General features: G+C 40.9%; 1 protein-coding gene across 1 annotated transcript; it reads left to right on the forward strand.

Moving 5' to 3' along the window:
* Positions 1 to 2,406: 2,406 nt before the first annotated feature.
* Positions 2,407 to 6,992, forward strand: LOC134577221 (C-type natriuretic peptide 1-like). Its single transcript, XM_063435896.1, has 3 exons — positions 2,407 to 2,552; positions 3,715 to 4,020; positions 6,715 to 6,992. Exons 1-2 carry the CDS (start codon positions 2,457 to 2,459, stop codon positions 4,009 to 4,011), a joined length of 393 nt encoding a protein of 130 aa, XP_063291966.1. The 5' UTR covers positions 2,407 to 2,456; the 3' UTR covers positions 4,012 to 4,020; positions 6,715 to 6,992.
* The last annotated feature ends 17,690 nt before the right edge of the window (positions 6,993 to 24,682 follow it).

The following is a 24,682-nucleotide window of genomic DNA, read 5'->3' on the forward strand; positions in this document are numbered from 1 at the left end:
GGAGGAGGAGAGCTCCCCGCCCAGCGATGGAAAAAGGTAAGTTTTACCCCTTTTCCCCTTTCCAGAGCTGGTCGGGTGGGGGCACCCTCAGGGCACCCTCAGGGCACTCTAGTGCCAGGAAAACGAGTATGTTTTCCTGGCACTAGAGTGGTCCTTTAAGCGCTGTGATCACTTCAGGGAACCATGAACCCATTAACGCTGCATCCCCCACAACCACAACTGGCAGGTATTAAAGACGAAGTAAGCAGCCAGCTCCCTGTATGTGCCTCTGGTGGCAGAGATGTGTATTGCGATTTGGTGGGGAGCCACTTGGTGACTGGAAACACATCACAGCCCAGCTCTCAGTGAGTTACCATTGTCTGCTGGGGGTGCTATTAAAGGATGAGGTTTGGGTGATAATTTTCTTTCCTTTTGTAACATTATAATTTCATCCTCACTTTATTCCACCTATGTATCTGTGATTGTGACTCTGAATGTGTGTATGTCTATCTGTGAATATGACTCTGAATGTGTGTATGTCTATCTGTGAGTGTATGCCTGCATGTGTGTTTGTGTATCTGTGAGTCTGTATTTGTATCTGGCAGTGTATATTTGTATCTGTGAGCGTGTATTTGTATCTGCGAGTGGGTATTTGAATCTATGAGTGGGAATTTATGTGTGTATTTGTGTCCGTGAGGGTGTATTTGTATCTGCGAGTGTGTATTTGTATCTGTGAGTGGGTATTTGTGTGTGTATTTGTATCTGCGAGTGGGTATTTGTATCTCTGAGTGGGTATTTGTATGTGTATTGGTATCTGCGAGTGGGTATTTGTATCTGTGAGTGGGTATTTGTGTGTGTATCTGTATCTGTGAGTGAGTATTTGTATCTGTGAATGGGTATTTGTATCTGTGAGTGGGTACTTGTGTGTGTATCTGTATCTGTGAGTGAGTATTTGTATGTGTATTGGTATCTGCGAGTGGGTATTTGTATCTGTGAGTGGGTATTTGTATGTGTATTTATCTGCAAGTGGGTATTTGTATCTGTGAGTGGGTATTTGTATCTGCGAGTGTGTATTTGTATGTGTGTTTGTGTATTTGTGAGTGGGTATTTGTATCTGTTCATGTGTGTATGTATCTATGAGTGCATGTAAAACTGTGAATGTCAATTTACGTGTTTGTGTCTTCACATGCTTGACGGTGTGTCTGTATTTCAATCATGACTGTTTGTCTGTATTTGTCAATTTGTCTGTGTCTTTATGTATCTGTGTAAACTGATTTGTTTGTGTGCATTCATGAGTGTGTGACTGTGTTACACCCCCTACAAGCAGCATCCCCAGAAACAATCAACACCACAAGCAACCACCCACACAGATACTACCACACAAACAGACTCTCCCCACAAATGCAGCAACACTACAAGTAGCTTCCACAAACACGTGTATGTGTGTATTGGTGTCCAGCAGTGTGTTTCTGTGTGTCTTCTTGAACAGTGTGTGTGTTTTTAAAGTTTATGTGTGTATCTATGTGTGAGTGGGAAGGGGTATGTATCTAGATGGGGGGGTGCCGCCGATTTTATTTTGGGGGCTCTGAGCTTTCTGATGGCATCACATATAAAACATAGACAGAGGGAGGGGGTGCCTCGAGGAAACTGACCTTGTGGCAGCAAGGATGGTAAAATCTAGTCCTAGCCATCGGCACACAAGAACAATTTGTAAAAGATTTTAGTGATTTTGTCTAGTCAAAGAAAATATATATTTTTTAATTTAAATTTTCTCAAAATTTAGTCAGATACTGCCTACTACTTTCTTTTAACATCAGTTTTCATTTTTTAATAAGAAATAATGACAAAAAATCCTACAATGTAAGATATATATATATATAGATATATATATATATATATATATATATAAAAAATAATTAAAGACAGTGAGATGATTTTTTCCCCAGCTAATAAATAAATAAATCCTGCCTTTCGTTTCTCATGACTTTTTTTCCATCTGTTAATGACTTTGCAGGTTAAGTACAGAACGCAATTCTAGAGCAAAGTTCTATAAGTTACCATGGTAACCAACGGAAGGTTCCATCTGAATGGCTCTCTGATAGAACTTTGCCCCAGAAATGGCCGTTATAAACGAGTTCCATAGTTTTTACGTCGCTTTATTAAACCATATATTCCGTAGAAGAGAAAATGTGTGCAGAATTCAGAGAACTGACTGCATTGTCCATGGGTTTTTTTTCTAAACCAGAATAATGTTCAGATAGTAACAATTCAGTTGCAATAAATTTATTACCAACATTCTGCATTTAATTATAATAAAACCACTTGGCATTATGACATGAGAGTTCCAAGGCATTCTCCTGCATCCAATCCTTGTTATGTGAGGGATCTGACATCACTGGTGGAGCTGGGGATATAAAGAGGGGATTGAAACATCTCCACAAAGAGACGCAGGACATTACTAAGATTGCACACAGAAAATGATGACTTGCAGAATATTTAGTTGCTCTTCTGTTTTTGTGCTTCTTGTCCTTCTGAAAGATCATGCAAGAGCCAAACCATTGCCTGACCTGCAGGTGAGCACCAGAACATCTCTCCTTTAATCAAAAATAAATTATAATGCTCTCATCTAGATATTACACAGGAACTTAATTACATTTAATATACTGCTTGCAGAAAATATTAACTGTATTTGTGTTTTTTTTAAACTGTTATTTTATACAGAGAACACCGTGTTTTCGATATGTGCACAGAGACGCTATAAATTCATAGACAGAATGAAAAATAGACATTAAACAGTTTAGACAGAATAGACAATTAGATCATGAATGGTCTGTCAAGCACAAACAGCATCAGTTAATTCCCATGTAATGCAATGATGAACTATTTTAGAACTGTTGTATGTGGACAGAATAACTGTAGAGGCAGAGGAGATGGTTAGAACCGACTAGATAGAGATGTCAATAGACAATTTGCAGAAGTAGATGTGGTGGATAGAACATTTAGGAAAGTTGTGAAAGTAGTTGAGGTGGTGAGATTGTGTAGATATGCCATAGCAGTAGATGAGTAAGTCTGAATATGTAGACCAGTTGTAGAAGAGTTGAGGAGGTATGAACGTATAGATGATCTAGAAGTAGATGAGATGGTTATCATTCTTGTTGTTATTTGTAAAGCACCAACTTATTCCGCAGGGATTTTAGAATGTATGGACGAGATGGTAACAATATGTAGACAAATTGCCGAAGTAGTTGAGGTGGTTATAATGTCAGGACAAACTTTAAAAGTAGACATGGTAGTTAGAACATTTAGACAAGCTTTAGAAGTAGAAGAGGTGGTTAGAATGTTTAGATGATCTGTAGAAGTAATTGAGGAAGTTAGAATGTTTAGATGATCTGTAGAAGTAATTGAGGAAGTTAGAATGTTTACACAAGCTGTAGAAGTAGTTGAGGTGGTTATAATGTCAGGACAAACTATAGAAGTAGACAAGGTAGTTAGACCATTTAGACAAGCTGTAGAAGTAGATGCGGTGGTTACAATGTTTAGACGATCTGTAGAAGTAGTTGAGGTGGTTAGAATGTTTAGATGATCTGTAGAAGTAGATGAGGTGGTTAGAATGTTTAGACGATCTGTAGAAGAAGTTGAGGTGGTTAGACTGTTTAGACAAACTGTAGAAGTAGATGGAGTAGCTAGAACACGGATGAGATATTCTACTTTGATATTTTATGGTTTGCTTTGTAGAGTCTGTCCAGATTATTAGAGGATAATTTTGAGCACTCCTTTGGCTATGAAGAGCCTGAACATGAAAATGTGGATCTGGAGCCCACAGACCAGCAGGAATCAGACCATCAGTGGAGCAGGACCAGGCTTGAGCCAGCAGGAAGTTCCCATCTCAGTGAGATCTCCCTTCAGCAGCTCCTCAATGACCCACTGGGATCCTCGAGAAGATACCGGCTAAGGAGCAAAAAGGGCATTTCCAGGGGATGTTTCGGAGTTAAACTGGACAGGATTGGGTCCTTGAGTGGTCTTGGCTGCTAAATCCATTTGGTAAGTTATGTGCAGATCCACATGTGCAATGCAGTTCTTAAACCGATATCATATAAAACAGACCTTCCAGACTGGGAATTAGTTAATCAATGTTACTGCACAGAGACTGAATATTATTTATATACTGTATATCATATGCCATATATCATAAACATCACATCTCTTCTGCTCTACTTGTTTTCTGTCAGTTTGTCTTTTTTTCTTCATTCTTTCTTTGTTTTTCTTTGCCTTTTAGATCTTTTGTATTTGTCATTGTCATCTCTTGCTTTCTCTCTGCTTCCATTACTCTCTACCCCTTCTTCAATCTCACTCTCTCTACCCCTTCTTCAATCTCACTCTCTCTATCCCTTCCTCAATCTCACTCTCTCTATCCCTTCTTCAATCTCACTCTCTCTATCCCTTCCTCAATTTCACTCTCTCTATCCCTTCCTCAATTTCACTCTCTCTATCCCTTCCTCAATCTCACTCTCTCTATCCCTTCCTCAATCTCACTCTCTCTATCCATTCCTCAATCTCACTCTCTCTATCCATTCCTCAATCTCACTCTCTCTATCCCTTCCTCAATCTCACTCTCTCTATCCCTTCCTCAATCTCACTCTCTCTATCCCTTCCTCAATCTCACTCTCTCTATCCATTCCTCAATCTCACTCTCTCTATCCATTCCTCAATCTCACTCTCTCTATCCCTTCCTCAATCTCACTCTCTCTATCCCTTCCTCAATCTCACTCTCTCTATCCCTTCCTCATTCTCACTCTCTCTATCCCTTCCTCAATCTCACTCTCTCTACCCCTTCCTCGATCTCACTCTCTCTACCCCTTCCTCAATCTCACTCTCTCTACCCCTTCCTCCATCTCATTCTCTCTACTCCTTCCTCCATTTCACTCTCTATCCCTTCCTCCATCTCTTTCTCTCTAACCCTTCCTCCATCTCACTCTCTCTATCCCTTCCTCCATCTCATTCTCTCTAACCCTTCCTCCATCTCACTCTCTCTATCCCTTCCTCCATCTCACTCTCTATATCCCTTCCTGCATCTCACTCTCTCTATCCATTCCTCAATCTCACTCTCTCTATCCATTCCTCAATCTCACTCTCTCTATCCATTCCTCAATCTCACTTTCTCTATCCATTTCTCCCATTTTTCTCTATCCATTCTTTCTTCTCCCTGACTGAACTTCTCTCACTCTCTCCACTCCATTTAACCCAGTCTCTGCCTCTCTTTTTGCCCCTTCTTCTCTCTCTCTTCCTTCCTGTATCTTTGTTGTATCTCTGTCTCCCCTCTCTTTGTTTTGCAAACAATCTGTCCCTCTCTTTTCTGTTCTTCTGTCTCCCCCTCTGTCTCTGTCTTGTTAACTTTTTGTCAGCTCTCTCTCTCTTTCTCTCTGCAATCTCCCCCTCTCCCTTTCTTTCTCTCTCATGCTTTTTCTTTATATCTCTCTCCTCCTTCTTATACTCGCTCTCCCTTTCTCTTTTCCCATCTCCCTCTTCCTCTCCCTCCATCTCTATCTCTGTCCCTTCCCCTCTCTATCTCCCTCTTTCTCTCCCTCCCTCTCTCTCAATATCTTCCTCTTTCTCTCTCCCTCTCTCTATAAATGTATCTCTCTGTCTCTCTCTTTCTCCCTTGTCTGATTCTTTCTATACATTTCTTCCCACTTCTCGCTATTACCTCTCCCCTCTCTCCATCCCTCTCCTTCCTAGATATATTATTACATTGTGTCTGATCTTCCTTATAATTGTTCATCCTTTAGGTATAAAAAGGTCAGATAAATAAAAACTGTTTTCCAAAGCAGGATCTGCACATATTAAATCAGACAGACAAACCATCTCCCAGCAATTCACAAACCATCTAAGACTCCATCAAAGTCCAGCGAAGTCTGTCTATGACACAGAGTCAGAATAGACCATTTAGTGGAGTCCAATGTTTGTGACTGTTTACTCCCAATAGTCTTATGCAATCAAAGCATGGCATTTAAGGCTCAGGAATATATCTCGATCACAAGAAAAGGATTATTATTGCATTGCATTGTGGATTCTAGGTGACTGGTACTGAAATGACTGTATAATGGCTCTCATATGACAGCAAGCCAAGCTGGAACTGGTTAGGTATAGAGATAGTCAAAAGGTAAACCCCCAGTTATTGAATAACTACAATGCCCATAGTGCTTTGCTCACTTCTGGTAACTACATGTCCTATGATGCTTGACCAGTCTGAGCACAGCACTACAAGGATCAGTCGTCACTTTGTTAAGCTAATAATGGCAGTTCAGCTTTTCAGGATTCATACATTGAATACATTGAATTCCAGAAAACAACAACTTTATAACAACACATCTCTTTTCACTGTGGGGCTATTTTAGCGTCAATTTTCCCATTCAGATTTTAATTTCATGCAGTTTGAGGCATTATGGTCTTGACTAATATTCTTTGATAAGCTTTTCGTATTAATTCTAATTTTTGGATAAACTGTTAATTTTCTCTTTTCAAAATATTAAAATATCAAAAAGTACATCATATATTAAAAAACATTTTAAAAAACATCAAAATATTAAAATATATGTTTCTAAATATTAAATAATTTAAAATTTGTATCTTAAATTATGAAATCATTTGAAAAGCTTATCGAAAACTCTCAATTCAAAGTCTATATTTGAAGCACAATAAATGTTGCGCATGTTTAATATCTACTCCTCGTCCTAGAACCCAATGGATCTAGACAGAAGATCTCGCCATTTACGGACAATCTGTTGGGAGGAAAGAATACGAAAGCAGGAATGTAAACATTAAAGTCCATGGATCATTGAGCGTCTCATGTCACGAAGCCGCCAAAACAGACGCTTTTATTTTTCCATATGTAATGAACGCCCCATTTTGTAATGTGAAAAATCTGACTTTAATTTATATTTTCTTCTATATATACATGTGCAATAAGCAACTGCCTGTATGTCTCTGATATTCAACATATCAATCTATAAATAAACCTGTTTCAGTATTAAAATGTGACAAAATGATATCAAATGATTTAACCAAATGGATGTGTTTCATTTTTTTAGATTTTCCATTTCCACCATAAATATTAATTTTACTCAACGTAATGGTGCTCACTCAAAGATGAGAAGCAGTGTTATCTGAGACTTTAATGATACCAGCAATCTGTCTATGGAGTACTAACCACTGCGCTCTCTCCTCAACACTATAGTCACCAAAATAACTTTATCTCAATGAAGCAGTTTTTTTATGTATAGATCATGTCCCTGCAGTCTCACTGCTCAATTCTCTGCTATTTAGGAGTTAAATCCCTTTGTTTCTGTACATCTAGCCGTAGCTACATCTCCCCTGGCTGTGACTGACACAGCCTACATGAAAGAAATAGTTTAATTGTCAATCAAATTCAACTTACTTTAGAAGTTTGTATCTCCTGCTCTGTCAATGGAGCTTTAGTTACATACAGGAGGCTCCTGCAGGGTCTAGCAAGCGATTAACAGAGCAGGAGATAAGACATTCTAAATTAAACAGAATTTGCAATAAAGGAGGTTTAAACATTAGATGACTCTTTCCAGGAAATGTTTAGGAAGGCTGTGTAAGTCACAGCCAGGGAAGGTGTGACATGGGCTGCATAAACAAAGTGATTTAACGCCTAAATGGCAGGGGATTGAGCAGTTAGACTGCAGGGGCATGTTCTATACACCAAGACTCCTTTATTAAGTTAAAGTTGTTTTGGTGACTATACTGTCCCATTAATAATATTTTGTTCATTAATCCTCATTAAATACAATATATTATAATCGCCAACGTTATCATAACACCGAAACAATAAGAATAGTGTACTGTACTTAATGACTGTGGATCAAGATTATATAACCATAAAGATACATACTGATAATAATGAGAAATCCTGTTTAGTGTCTCTTAACAGCAACAAAAACCACAAACCAAATAACAAATAATACTGGAGTGTTGCAAAATACAAAGACATTTTGAATATAAAGTGCCAAGAGAACACTCACATTTGATAGAGCTATAAAAGCTCTGCTCTTATAATACGTGTGGATGGTACAATCACAGTCTGTGGATGTAAGCTGTAGCCAGTGAGGGTCAGTAATCTCAGCATCAGATAGAATAGTGCAATATGTAGATAATTAATATCAGGTTTATAAAAATGTATACTACTTACAAGGGCTAGAGCAATGACCAGCTCTAGTAATCTGGAGCAGGATGTGTAGGGGCCAGATCAAGAAAAATAAACATATATCAAATCCAGGGACTGGAGTTAATTAAAAAAGTACTTTATTTAAAACAAACAATATATTAAAAATAAATGAATAAATAAAAAAAAATACATATAATAAATAAATAATATCAGTGATACGCTTTAATACCAGTTCACATGGAATCAATCTCCTCACTGCGTTTCGCCAAAGCTTTTTATAAATAAACTCTATACAAGATTCCTTATCATTCTCTCTATGTATCTATAAGTTTATTTAATCTTGATCCATAGTCACAAAGCACAGTTTACTTATTGTTTGTGTTTGTCTACTAATACACGGTTGAGGGAATCCCTTGTAGTTTGAATTGCTTCTCACATTTTTAGAGAGCGCCTTTGATCTATTTTCTTGCAGTTTTTTATAACACAAGGCTCTCGGCAATATGATGCAGGGGATGGAGGGATTTGATGTACAGTTTTAAGGTCACACAGATATAGACATAATTAAAGCACACAATATAAAATAGTATAATATAACACAATTTAATATCATATTACATAATACAATATAGAATTGTAATTTTGCCAAATTGGAAACCCCTATAAAGCTGGGTCAGATGAAAATGATAGACAGATAGCGTTCAGTCATGCAACACATCAAGTTCAACCCTAAAGCCCAGTGTTTTATGCTGCTGATTCACAAGAAGGCAAGAGTGTTGAATAAGATGCTGTTTAACATTTGCTTATTGCAGAGCTGGATTTAAAGCAAAGCCGGGTTAAGGGCCCAGCTAAAATGCCAGATTGTGGACCCCTCTTAGAGTTCTGGGCTTTGTACTGTGAGGGTTGTATGTGTAGTGGCTGAGTGTTCTGTGTATGGAGAAGGCTGCAAGCTGTATATAGGGGGAGGATGAGTGTGCCTGTGTGTGCAGGTTGAGTGTTGTGTGTATGGAGGAGGCTGAGAGCTGTATATGGGGGAGGATGAATGTGCCTGTGTGTGCAGGTTGAGTATTGTGTGTATGGAGGAGGCTGAGAGCTGTATATGGGGGGGGGGGGGGGGAGAGATTAGTGTGCCTGTGTGTGCAGGTTGAGTATTGTGTGTATGGAGGAGGCTGAGAGCTGTATATGGGGGGGGGGGGGGGGGGGAGGGGAGAGATTAGTGTGCCTGTGTGTGCAGGTTGAGTGTTGTGTGTGGTGGCTGAACTTTAGACATGTGCAATTTGTTTTGGTCCGAATTGAAATTGGCGAAGTGCTGAATTGCCGAATTGCCAAATTTTGGAAATTTCGAACCAAATTGCAGAAGTGCCAAATTGCCTAGGATTTCTGAAAAGTGGCAAAACAGGAGTGGGAGGTAAAATGAAGGGAATGATGACAGGAATCTAACCCTACTCCTAACCCTACCCATAACCCTAGTAATAGTTTACACAAACAACTCAACTCAAACTTGTCAGGAATGAAAATTGTATTAAAGAAAGAATTCTCAGAGATTATACAGCTAGTTGCTTAATTGTGATATTGTTTTTAGACTTTGAGTTGAGTTGTTTGTGTAAATGATTGTCAGATGTATTTACTAAATGGAACTAATTTGTGAATTGAAGGCTTGGATATCTTAGACTCCATTTGTTATATGTTGAATTCACTTTGAGTTGCAGGAAGGTAACTTCTGCTGGCTGAGGCTTTTAGGAGTCAAATATTTCAGCCTAAAAATGCAACAGTTCAGACGTTAGGGAATATTCTTATGTAGGTGTTTGAGTGCAAACATAAATCAGCTCTAAATGTAATTATAAAGCAGAAAAATAATCAGGGCAGGGACGGATCCAGAGCTTGATCTCGGGAGGGGCACTTGTAGATTATTTAAAGAAATAATCCAGGTTCCCTGGTTCCCTCTCCCTCCCCTGCCGGCTGCCAGCAGAGTGCCTGCAGGCCGGCCAGGGAGATTACTGATCTCCCCTCCGGTCCGTGAAGGCAAACAGCAGAGCTGGCGCTTAGATAGCACCAGTCCTGCATCTGCTGGCAGGGGAGAGCCTTGACCTGCTCTGTTTTCTTGGGGGGGGGGGGGAGGGAGGGGGGGGGCTGCCTCATTGCCACCCTCCCCCTTGGATCTGCCCCTGGATCAGGGCTCCATGTCTGAATGTGAAAGTGTTTAAATCTTACAAAATTGCTAACTTGGCACAATTTGCAGTTCCCTTGTCAGAATTTCACCACTCCCGCTTTAGTGACTAAAATCGAGTACTTACATTAAATAGGTGATAGCTTGGGAAAAGCATGTCTGATCACTTTGTGACTGGCGATGCCATCTAATAGGACTTCAGTATTATTGGACTGCAATTCCCAGCATTCTCAGCTAACTATTGTTAAAATGTAGCCTTTTAAAAGCAGTTAATAAAAACCTGGACAGCCCTGCTCTATATCACTGTGACAATAAATGACATCCGTATTGTGAGATGCCGAAAGAACCAACCTCTAACCTAACCATCTGGCTGTTATCAGAGGGACATTCCCTATAAGTGGATTACACTATTTCTACATCTAAAACTCAATAAAATAAGCTCTAATTTCATGGCACCAAATAAACTAACAAAATTCCTAAACTAATTAAAAAAAAAAAAAAAACTTTTTTTTTTCATTATTTGTACATAAGGGAATAAATATGTCACATCACGGTATTATTAAAAAAAAAAGGTTTAGAATTTTGACCCATTTCCTGCTGCACAGGGCTCAATAAAGGGCTCGATAGAGAAATGATCTGCAAATAAGAGAGAATGAACCACATTTTATGTTACGTATTATTATTATTAGTAATATTTATATAGCGCAAGCTTATTCCGCAGCGCTGTACAATAAACGTACGCTCCTCATTTCATTTACCATGTATTTATCTAGATATAAATATTACTGGACGTTGCTTGATTTATTTTGCCAAACGGATGAAACAGGTGTTTCGTTTTTAAAGGGGAACTGTCACCATTTCTATTGCTTACCTATTAGGGCAGTCATCTTGGCAATATTACCATAGACGGCCTTCCCCAATAATGTAACCCACTGAATTGGGAGGGTTAATATGTTCTACCAGCTTCAGAAGATGGAGTAACCACAAGAGACGTTAGTGCAGGAGGTTCAAAGTCAGGACATCTTGCTGTCAAAAGACTACAACCCCCATAATTCATTGCTTCTACCAGGACATATTACCTCTCCTTCCAGATCTGTAGAGTACATCAATGGGGAAGGCTAATCATGCAAATCAAGCCAAGATGGCTGCCCCCAGTAGGTAGGTATCTTAAGGTCTGAGTGGCAAATCAAATCCAGTAGAAAGTGCAAGAAATGTCAAAACTACAACGTGGTCATTGAACAGGCAGTGAGATTGTTAATGTGACCCCATTATTGTGAGTAGGAATTTCTGGGTCACGTGTTCAATTTCCCAGAACCTGTATATATACCGTGCAAAGTTCAGCATCAATGGTATCAGGGTGAACTGCCAGAAAATGGTTGGCAAAGAGTCTTTAACTTTGCAGTCCAACAACATTTGAAGATTTAAGCCTCCCCTTAATCTCTCCAGCGCATAGACCTTCATGCATTTCTTAAACCGACCTCAATTCCCCTGCCCCAAACTCTTGTGCACCTCCCTGGTAGGTTAATGCTCTCAAACCTTCCAGTACCTCAAATGTTCCCTCAACCCACCCCTCACCTTCACAAACCTCCTGAATTACACTCTCAATTTACCCCTTCCATTGCACCCCCAATGCCTCCTTATTCCACCCCTTCCCTTATTCCCCCAGGGTGCTTTTTCTTACCTGTAATAGTCCAGTCTGGAGATTTTGTTTAATATATTCTGCATCTGATGACTTTATCCTCTAATTTGTGAAAATCTCCTACGGTCCTTGCTTCGTTACAGTAACTGGTTTATTACGCAGCATTCACGGAGTTGGTTCATGCAATGTTAAAATCATTATTTTCCACTATTATCCAAGCACCATAACCACAACAGCCCGAAAAAATAAAAGTTATAAACCCAATTGCAAAATTAAGTCTAAAGTAGTTAAACTGTGCCTATGGCTAAGTTGGAGAATCTTTCCGTATCCGCTATTTCAGCCTACATTTTTTTAATTCAGTTTATAAGCCACATTATAGTCTGGGATTTGTCCGATGAGGAAATGCGCTAAACTAAAATTCAAACTCTTGGAGAAATAAATGGGCATTAGATCCACTTTCACTGAAAGAAAACATTTTAATCAAAACATAATTAATAATGAATAGAGTTTGAATGAAATATTTGAATATTATTTGCATTTGAGCACATTCTAGTTTTAATAAATACATTTAGGCTGAATCGTGTACATATGATTAAAGAAAAGACTGATAATTATTTCATATTTGAAAACCAGCCTTTTTACCCCAATACAAATTGCCTTAGACATCATTCACTTTAATTACTTCACCGCTAGTGCTTTAAATACATCTTTTAAATATATAGATGACCTGCAGGTATGAGCTGGTTAATGACTTCATTACCTGAAAATAAACCCATCTATTACAAATACAGCAGTTTTAAAACTTATGGTAAAATAGAAAATAGCTGAATTAACCAAAACCAACCATCCAGATCGGACAAACTCATGGCAGACTTTATCTCCAACAAACGTATCGATATATGGAGAATACACCATCCAACTGCACAAGACTACACATTTTACTCCCAGCCACATAAAACATTTTCCCGCATTGACTACTTCCTAGTCTCCCCGTCACTTCTCCCAATTACAACAGCAACAGCAATAGGCAATGTAACCTGGTCTGATCACGCTGAAATATCCTGAACATTTCAGCCACCACAAATCTCCAAACCCTGGTCATGGAGACTCAACCCAATCCTACTACACAAACAGTACAACAACTTAAATCAGAACTCACAAACTATTTCACCACGAACGAAGACTCAGTCCAATCACAAGCAATTCTATGGGCCGCACACAAAACGGTACTTAGGGGCTCCCTCATCAGCATAGCAACAGCACGCAAAAAAACACGCCTAGCACACATAGAAACAACTCTTAACGAAATTAGAAACCTAGAGGCCAAACACAAGCATACACCCACCCCTAACCTCACTGCACAACTCCAACTACAGAGGCAAATCCTTAAGAACGCAATGACAGTCGATGCAACTAAAGCCCTTCAATGGACACGACAAATGTTTTATGAAAAATCAAATAAAGCCGATACCCTCCTCGCACGCAGGCTACGCAAAAGAACACAGGCCAAACACATAGACCACGTTCGCACACCTTCTGGGAACACCACAGATATTCCAGTGAAAATTGCAGAGTCATTCCAAACATACTTCTGAAACCTACACAACCACTCCCCACAGCACAGACAAAACACAACGGACCGCATCCACACATTACTCGAACTAACCAAATTACCCACCTTACCAGACGGCGCACTCGCACAACTCTCGGCCGACATCTCGGAACAGGAGGTGACAGCCACGATTGGAGCCACCAAACCAAATAAAAGCCCGGGCCCAGATGGATACTCAGGCATTTATTACAAAACATTCCTAGACACACTACTGCCACACATGATAAGGCTATATAACTCCCTACTACAAGGAGAACCACTCCCCAAAGAAATGCTACAGGCTAACATCTGCCTCTTACCCAAGCCCAACAAACCCCTATCAGACCCAGGCCACTACAGACCCATATCCCTCTTAAACGTGGACTTGAAGATTTTCACTAAAATACTCGCCAACCGGCTCTTGCCATTTCTCACCAAACTGATCCATCCAGACCAGGTGGGCTTCATCCCCACCCGACAAGCCAGTGACAACACCAGAAGGATGATAGACCTGATCTGGGTGGCAAACCAACGCAATATTCCGACCCTCCTCCTATCTCTAGGTGCCGAGAAGGCCTTAGGCCATTCCTTTTTGCCACCTTGGAGAAATTCGGCTTCCCCAAACCCTTCCAAGATGCAATCAAAACAATATATAACCAACCCCACGGCCAACCTCCTCATACCGAACACAAACCCACCTACCTTCTCCATAAAAAATGTAACGAGGCAGGGATGCCCACTGTCCCCCATCCTCTTTGCCCTATCCCTCGAACCCTTAATGCACCTCATTCGCACCACACACACAATAACAGGTATCACAGTAAGCACACAAACATACAAAGCAGCGGCATACGCTGACAACCTGCTATTGTCACTCACGAACCCGTCACACTCCCTCCCACCTCTCCTCAAACTCATAGAGGAATATTCCGAGATATCAGGATACCGGCTAAATCTAGATAAAACCGAGGCACTCATGCTCAATATAGAACCAAACCACAGAGATACAAAACACATACCCATTCAGATACAACACCTCACACATCTCATACTTAGGAATCGCTCTACCAGCGGAACTACACCACACATACGCACTGAACTTCACTCTGCTGATACAAAAAACAACAAGCGACCTGCTCCGCTTGGGGGACTTGTCTTTGTCGTGGCTGGGACGTCTAGCCTCGGTAAAGATGAATCTGCTACCACGCTACCTTTACCTTTTCCAGACCCTCCCCATCCCAATACCCAACTCGGATTTCAAATACATACAGACACACATAGACAAATTCATCTGGGCGAATAAACGACCCAGAATAAACCGAACAACGATGTACATCCCCAATAGAACCGGAGGTCTGGGTCTACCCCATCTCCAACACTATTACCATGCTGCCCAACTCACCCACATACAAAATCTCCACGCACCACCAGGGATCGAATGGTGGGTTGAACTGGAACATGATCTATTTGGCTTCGACCTCCCCTCCCTCTACCTCTGGGTACCAAGAAAATCCAGGCCCATGCCACCACCAACTCCCCCAACACTGTCAAACTCCATTGCCATATGGGACAAACTCACCAAGAAATTCCCCATCATCAATAACCCAACACCACTAACCCCCATACTGCGCAATAAAGCCTTCCTCCCAGGCATGAACCCGAAAGACTTTGCACACTGTGCATACAATGACCTCTATAGGTTCTACCACTTCTTTGTTGGTGGGAAACTACTACACTACAACGAACTACCACAACCACACCGAGCATACAACACTCACGACCTCTTCAGATACATACAACTGAGGAGCTTCCTGGAACTCCCAGAAAACACGACAGCAGCCACCACCAGACTTACAACTTTCGAAAGAACATGCATACACAACCCAACCCACAAAGGACAGATCACTAAAAATTACACACTATTAATCACTAACCAACCACCGGGAGCAATGACATATGTGGCGGCTTGGGAGAGGGACCTGGGACCACCAGACGACCCGACAGACTGGCAGGAGGTGTGGGAGGCCACGGCATCCATATCCATATGCGTAAATTATGAAGAAAAGGCCTATAAAACTATGCTGAGATGGTACCGAACACCTACACGGCTATACCACATGGGAAAGGTAGACACAGACCTGTGCTGGAAGCAGTGCGGACACAGGGGCACATATATACACCTTTGGTGGCAATTCCCCAAGCTGACGCCACTATGGACAGAAGTCGCACATCTGATCTCCAACCTCCTCCACACCAACATACCCCTAGACCCCTGGATATGGCTCCTGTCCAAGCCATGGGAACCCCTAACTAGAGCACAAAACAAACTCACGAACAGACTGGCCTTAGCAACTAGACGAGCAATAGCAGAACTCTGGGGCACCCCGAATATACCCACATTAGCTGTAGTCATACGCAAAACCAGGGAGGCTATGGAGATGGACAGGCTCTCAGCCAAGATCCACGAAACATCACATCACTTCTATAAAATTTGGGACCCATGGCTGAACGAGCCCTCCCTAACATGAGACCCCCCAAACACTAGGCCAAACAACAGGACCTCGCACTCATACCACGAAGAAGGGAGGACCTCAGTCTTTATGATAGAGGGAGATCCCTGGCACAGACATGGGCGGAGGGCCCACACGGGAGCTCATCCGAGCAACCCATGAGCAGGCCCAACACACAAGATTACACCCAAAGAGCACGCATGGCCCGCAACAAAAGAGCCCAAAACAAACCCATGCAGGGAATCGAAACACCAAACTGGAACCCTTGACACATTAAATAGAACCACAACTTAACCCCCGAGACCGAGAACTGGTACCACTTGTATTTGTATCCATACTTTTGTAAATATATGTTATTTTTTGCGTTACATTATTTTATATTACCTTGTACATTTAGCGCAAAGACAAGGGGGCACAACATGACGCAGCCAAACAGACAGGCACCGACTAAAAGTTCTGCGAAACCAACCGTATCACATGCCCCTGCCTGTCAAATCAAGCATATCAAATGTCTATGTAATGTATGCCTTTTGTCTCTATTACTGTGAAAACCTGAAAACCCAATAAACACAGAATGTTTAAAAAAAAAAAAAAAGAAAACAGGTTAAAAACAGGTTAAGACAAATTCTATGTGAATTTCAATGTGTTAATAAATGGTGTAGATTCCAGAGAACTGACAGTTTCCCTTTAAAAATCCCACCTATATTAAGTGTGAATGATTTCAGCACCTCGGACAGCTACCAGATCCATCAAACTGCGTCTGAGTCACCGTGACTAATAGGAGAAATTAATTTGTTGCACAGATGACAAAATGAAATAGTTTTAATATTCAACGAACAGGGGCTTTCTACATAATTAACCCAGATGTGGGAAACGCGATGCTGGAAATGGTAGAATGCCGAGAGGGGCAGGAGGTGTAAATTAAAATAGAAAGATCCTCTGCCTACACATACTCCCACTTTTACTGTCTCTATCTCTCAGAAAATGAACCAAACGCCACATTCTCTGCTAATCCGAAAAACGCTCATTGTTATGTTAAAAAATGGTGGCCTTGGCGTCAGACACATTATATGGTGGGAGTCGCAGAAAGAGAGAGAAGGTAAAAATCTCCATCATAACCCTCTGTCTTATGCTGTCAAATCTCTACAGACTTTAGTACATAGGCTCTCAGATATCTAGAATATTGTGAATACTGCCCTGCTTACAGCAGGGTATGGCAGAATGTGCACCTTGATAGTTATTATCTGGGTCACAAACTCCTTTATAGGTTATTTCCTGGTGTCCTATGATATAATACAATTATAGACTAGAACTCATGCCCTACAACGTATCACAACAGGCTATGTCAAATACACCTGTAAAGAATTTGATCCATTCATCCCTATCTCCATTCATCCATCCCCCCTCCTCTCTCGATCTGTCTGTCCTTTGTACCATCCAACCATCAATGCTTCCTTCTCTTCCTCAATCCATCCCTCCCTCCTCTCTCAATCTGTCCGTCCATCCATCCATCCACCAATGCATCATTCTCTTCCTCAATCCATCTCTCCCTCCTCTCTCGATCTGTCCGTCCATCCATCCATCCAAACATCAATGCATCATTCTCTTCCTCAATCCATGCCTCCCTCCTCTCTCGATCTATCCATCCTTCATACCATCCAACCATCAATGCATCCTTCTCTTCCTCAATCCATCCCTCCCTCCTCTCTCGATCTGTCCGTCCATCCATCCATCCATCCATCCATCAACCAATGCATCATTCTCCTCCTCCATCCATCCCTCCCTCCTCTTTCAATCTGTCTGTCCATCATACCATCCATCCATCCATCCATCCATCAATGCATTCTTCTCTTCCTCAATCCACCCCCCCTCCTCTCTGGATCTGTCCGTCCTTCATACCATCCAACCATCCATCCATCAATGCATCCTTCTCTTCCTCAATCCATCCCTCCCTACTCACTCGATCTGTCCGTCCATCCATCCATCCAACCATCAATGCATCCTTCTCTTCCTCAATCCATCCCTCCCTACTCACTCGATCTGTCCGTCCATCCATCCATCCAACCATCAATGCATCCTTCTCTTCCTCAATCCATCCCTCCCTCCTCTCTCGATCTGTCTGTCCTTTGTACCATCCATCCATCCATCAATGCATCCTTCTCTTCCTCAATCCATCCTTCCCTCCTCTCTTGATCTGTCTGTCCATCCATCCATCAATGCATCCTTCTCTTCATCAATCCATCCCTCCCTCCTCTCTCGTTCTGTTTGTCCTTCGTACCACCCATCCATCCATCAATGCATCCTTCTCTTCCTCAATCCATCCTTTCCTCCTCTCTAGATATGTCCGTCCATCCATCCATCAATGCATCCTTCTCTTCCTCAATCCATCCTTCCCTCCTCTCTCGATCTGTCCGTCCATCCATCCATCCATCCATCAATGTATCCTTCTCTTCCTCAATCCATCCTTCCCTCCTCTCTCGATCTGTCCGTCCTTCGTACCATCCATCCAGCAATGCATCCTTCTCTTCCTCAATCCATCGCTCCCTCCTCTCTCGATCTGTCCGTCCATCTATCCATCCAGCCATCCATACATCAATCCATCCCTCACTCTTTCCCTTCATCCGTACCCCCCTCCATCTGTCCACTGACCCCTTTCTCCCTCCATTCCCCCCTCTCCCCCTCCGTTCATTCTTCTCTCCCTCCCTCTCTCCTTCCCACTCTCCCTTCCTCTCTCCTTCCCTCTCTCCTTCCATCCCTTTGTCCATCCCTTTGTCCATCCCTCCTTCTCTCTGTCCATCCATCTATTTCCCCCTCCCCATCACTGGGGCAGCTTTAGTAGAATGAGATAGAGATCCATTTAAGCTGCCTGACCTAAACTTTTAATATACACAACTATGCAATATCTAAAAACAAACAAACAAACAAACAAAAAAACTTATTTGTGAAGGTTTTCCCCCTAATTTGTTTGTATCTTGTATGTTGAAATGCAATTGCTTCTCATATTTTGTTTTTCTCGTCTTTCTTAAACAATAAAACATATGATAGTAAAAGCTATTCCATCATTACAGGAGGGATCTCATCTCTCGCCCCCACTAGGTTTTCAATGGGGATTCACATTCTCTTGACATCATGTATTCCTACACTTCCTATATAACAAAGAAACTTCCATCTCTGCATGTAAACAATACTCACAATCACAAAAAGAATATCTGATAAATAGGATATATGAAGGCATCGTGAAAAGAGACACAATCTTCTGTTTCTAAGGTTTTACAAACGTTAGTCATTGTTTAAAACATTCTGCGTATTTCATGATTGCATCATCAGTCAGCATTGTGAATACATTTCAAACATATAGTAAATAAAATATTGTGAACATTCTCTCATCCCCTCTCATCCCCTCCGTCATTGACACGTCCCCTCCTTCTCAGCACACTATGATGTTTTATTAAGGCTTGGCCAGTTTAATCACATTCCGTAGGCAGCGTAGGGACTGAGCAAGGCCCATTGCCAACATTAAAAGAAAACTGTCATCCCTCTTTATAATAATTTCAAGTAATAGATTATATGTATTAAGCCTCACTATGTATTATTTCTTATTGCATATATAAGTATCTTATCGTTTAGTGCAACTCCTGGCTTCCATTTGGTCTATGGCTTAAATCCTGACATTATGTGCACACACAGTGTGTTTAACAAACATGCCCTGGGACAGTTTCAGACTATCAAACTGTGGGTTCTCCTAGTAGGTAAGTGGTACTACAGACCCATTAGAGCTCTAAGCCAACAATTGCAATTCTATGTACAGGAATATGTATAGAATAGACATTAGCTAGCCTGGAACTGACTAATGGCACCTCAGTGACGCTGCCGGAGGTGAAGTTAGTGAGGGGTTAGTCTCTGTGCGTGCTGCATTTCATAACGCGGCGCATACAGACTCCAGGCACCATAACCACTTCAAATGACTGCGGTGGTCATGGTGCTTAGAGTAACAATTTTATATCACGAATTAGGAACACAATCTATTATCCATTAAAAAAAACTAAGACTTAAAATTAGCAGAAATCCATAAGATACACAAATCTGCTTCCTGAACAGTGGGAGCGATTTTATTTGCTAATTATAATATAATCCACGACATGATTACACCCAAGATAATACGAGTGGTGTCACACCGAATTTTTGAGGTGACTATTCTCAGGAGTTTTCTAACCTCTGATATCAAACTGGCGAGGAGTTGTGCAGCTAATACTCTCAGAGGGCAATGGAGAGAACGTTGGAGAAACCATTTCAAACACAACACAATTCCAAGATGGCCGCCTCCATCCTGCCAGTCAAGTTTTATAGTGAAATGTCTTAAATGAAAAAGTATAACTTGTAACAATACAATGTATACAACTATAATCAACAATGGTTAAAACCAATCTATTAAAACACATTGCTTAATGCAGGAAAACGTCACTGAACAGACTAAGGCATGGAATGCTGTAATCGTTTGGAAACATTTATTGTACTGAATACTATACTTATCCAAGTTAATAAATGTTTGCTAAACTGGTGCATTGAGATTTATTTTATCATTTGAAATAATAGTTTGTCACATTCTGGGTATTTGTAAACAGATTCATTATAACATTGTATCCCATATCTGAATCATTACAGTATATAACGTGTTACTATAAACGGATGCCTAGGGTGAGAATCAATTATTGGGGATCTCATTTCGGGGCACAGGGGAGATATCTGCTAGTGTGACCGTATGTATATGTATTTTGCAAACTCCCCTGAATATTTTTGTTAAAAGTCCTTTTGTGTTCACTATATTATTATAACCGTAACTGATGTAATTGCTTGCTATCTATTGGAACGAAACCACAGTTAACCTGAAACAACAGTTAACATTAACCTCTGACAATCTGTTAGACTTGTGCACAGTGAGAAATTTTGTTTTTTTTGTACAGCCCATATAATTTAGTTTTTTTTTAGTTAATCTCAAATGATACCATATGGTCACTATTTCCCAAGTGCTCTCTAACTTGACGTTTGAGAATAAATCAATAATTAGTTCTGACAAGATCCAGACAAACATCTCGTCTAGTTGGCGCTTCTACTAACTGAGACATGAAATTATCGTTTATCGGGTTCAAACACCTGGTTCCCTTAACTATTATACTAGTCCCTCTGATCCAATCAATGTCTGGCTAATTAAAATCTCCCCTGATTAACGGATTACACAGTTGTATAGCCTTATTAATTTGTGATATCAGTTGCTCTTTCCCAGTCAGTATCAATGTTTGGGGGCTTGTAACATTCCTACCCCCTGTTTATTCCTTTACATATTTCTACCCATAATGCTTCCACATCCTCCTCACTTGTGTCATCGCATAGAATTTCTTTAACACTTGGCTTCAAATCAGGTTTAATATAAAGACATAACCCACCCTTTTTCTATATTTTTATATTCTTTCTAAATATTGTATATCCGTTTACATTAATAGCCAAGTCCAGTGTTTTATCCCACCAAGTCTCAGTAATCCCAATTCCCTCTCTTTTCTATACTGCCTACCCCACATATACGTATAAGATATAAATATAGTTTGTTGACTCTTCCTCCTTTTATTCATTCTATTGGATACTTCTCACTTGATCTGTGGGACGTTTAGTGACATTTGCTGTTTCTCCCCTAGCCAATAATCATCATTTCATCGTTTTTTTCCCATCAATCATCTCTATTTTTGGCTCTATATATGGGTGGAATTTAGAACACTAGCCCCTTCAACATGTCCGGCATTGCGTGTTTCTGTTAGTACAGAATTCAGATATATTTTGGCTTGCAATTCTGGCAAACACCCAATTGGCCCAAATCTAGAATCAACCTATTGACCCTGAGAATCTAGGCAGTCACCCTGAGACTGTGCAGATTCACCCTTAGAGACTCTGCACATTCACGCTGAGAGAATCGGCACATTCACCCTTAGAGACTCTGCACATTCACCCTTAGAGACTCTGTACATTCACGCTTAGAGAATCTGCACATTCACCCTTAGAGACTCTGCACATTCACCCTTAGAGACTCTGTACATTCACGCTTAGAGAATCGGCACATTCACCCTTAGAGACTCTGCACATTAACCCTTAGAGACTCTGTACATTCACGCTTAGAGAATCGGCACATTCACCCTTAGAGACTCTGCACATTCACCCTTAGAGACTCTGTACATTCACGCTTAGAGAATCTGCACATTCACCCTTAGAGACTCTGCACATTCACCCTTAGAGACTCTGCACATTCACGCTTAGAGAATCTGCACATTCACCCTTAGAGACTCTGCACATTCACCATTAGATACTCTGCACATTCACGCTTAGAGAATCTGCACATTCACCCTTAGAGACTGCGCACATTCACCCTTAGAGACTCTGCACACTCACCCTTAGAGACTCTGTACATTCACGCTTAGAGACTCTGTACATTCACCCTTAGAGACTGCGCACATTCACCCTTAGAGACTCTACACATTCACCCTTAGAGACTCTGTACATTCACGCTTAGAGACTCCGCACATTCACCCTTAGAGACTGGGCACTATCACCCTTAGAGACTCTGCACATTGACGCTTAGAGACTCCTCACTATCACCCTTAGAGACTCTGCACATTCACCCTTAGAGCTCACATTCACTCTTAGAGACTCCGCACTATCACCCTTAGAGACTCCTCACTATCACCCTTAGAGACTCTGCACATTCACCCTTAGAGACTCTGCAAATTCACCATTAGATACTCTGCACATTCACGCTTAGAGAATCTGCACATTCACCCTTAGAGACTGCGCACATTCACCCTTAGAGACTCTGCACATTCACCCTTAGAGACTCTGTACATTCACGCTTAGAGACTCTGTACATTCACCCTTAGAGACTGCGCACATTCACCCTTAGAGACTCTGCACATTCACCCTTAGAGACTCTGTACATTCACGCTTAGAGACTCCGCACATTCACCCTTAGAGACTGGGCACTATCGTCCTTAGAGACTCTGCACATTGACGCTTAGAGACTCCTCACTATCACCCTTAGAGACTCTGCACATTCACCCTTAGAGCTCACATTCACTCTTAGAGACTCTGCACATTCACCCTTAGAGACTCTGCACATTCACCCTTAGAGACTCCTCACTATCACCCTTAGAGACTCTGCACATTCACCCTTAGAGACTCTGCACATTCACCCTTAGAGACTCTGCACATTCACCCTTAGAGACTCCTCACTATCACCCTTAGAGACTCCGCACTATCACCCTTAGAGACCCCTCACTATCACCCTTAGAGACTCTGCACATTCACCCTTAGAGACTCCGCACTATCACCCTTAGAGACTCTGCACTATCACCCTTAGAGACTCCTCACTATCACCCTTAGAGACTCTGCACATTCACCCTTAGATCTCACATTCACCTTAGAGACTCTGCACATTCACCCTTAGAGTATCTGCCCATTAATTACCCAGATCTTGTCCATGAATAAGAATTACAACCTCTTCAACAATATTGAGAATTCACAAAATCATGTTGCTAATACTTTTTATTATTAATGTTAGCTAGGCAGGACAATTCACTGGAAACTAGAATGAAAACAGTATTAGAGTTAATAAACTGAATAAAAGATGTTTAGTGTAGGTCATATTTGAATTTCAATCACATGCCAGCGTAGATGGGGTGATGGGGTTGTCCTGTGTGTAGAATTCAAAGACAGACATCAAATGCTCAGCAGTGGCCTTCACTATACCTGCATTTCAAAAGGACAAAAAAATAAAATGAAAAAGTGCAAATTCTGTGAAGAAAATACCAGGAAGATCACATCAAATATTTACTACTTACCAATATAGTCATTAAAAGGAGGTGTTTATTGTGAAAGAATCATTCAGGTTTATTTACTAAGCTGAGAATTGAAAGTGAATTTCACACTTAAGGTCAAATTAGCCAAAGTGAATGCATAGCTGACGGAGAGAATTTTCCAAAATCCGGCTATTTTCACATTAAATTTGAAATTCTTTAGTGAATGGACCTGTATATCACCAAAAATGAAAACAGGACTCCCTTGGAGAATTTCTAGCACAGAAAGTAAAGTAAGTATTAACTCCCATTACTGTATTTTGCATTGTATGAGCTGCAATGAGTGTTGTTTTTGTTCTGTAATGTTTAACTTTTTCAGTGCTGAACTTCCAAGTTGTTACCTGAGACACTGCACTCATCTTAGCAGTCATAACATTGATTCATGCAGAAGAAAAGCCATTGAATCAGTCATGTTTCTTGTAAAACTTCCTGGAAGTAAGTCAATGATGATAACTATAGTTTGCACATGCATCCATACAGTCCACCCCTTCTCATATCCGTTTCTGCTGTTATACAAAAGAAGGCAAAAGAACCCAGTTTGACAAACTTCCAATTTTGCAACAAGCTAGGAAAAAAATCATTCTCAACTCTAGAATGGCAGTCAGGTCTCCTTGGATCAAGAAGCTATAATCCCACAAATTAAAAATCACATCCCTGGATATTATATATATTTTTTCAAGTATTCATCCAGTTGTTGTCTAAACATCTGTTACAGACTCCAA

The sequence above is a fragment of the Pelobates fuscus genome, chromosome 11, assembly GCF_036172605.1.
Source record: "Pelobates fuscus isolate aPelFus1 chromosome 11, aPelFus1.pri, whole genome shotgun sequence".
In the NCBI taxonomy this organism is placed as follows: domain Eukaryota; kingdom Metazoa; phylum Chordata; class Amphibia; order Anura; family Pelobatidae; genus Pelobates; species Pelobates fuscus.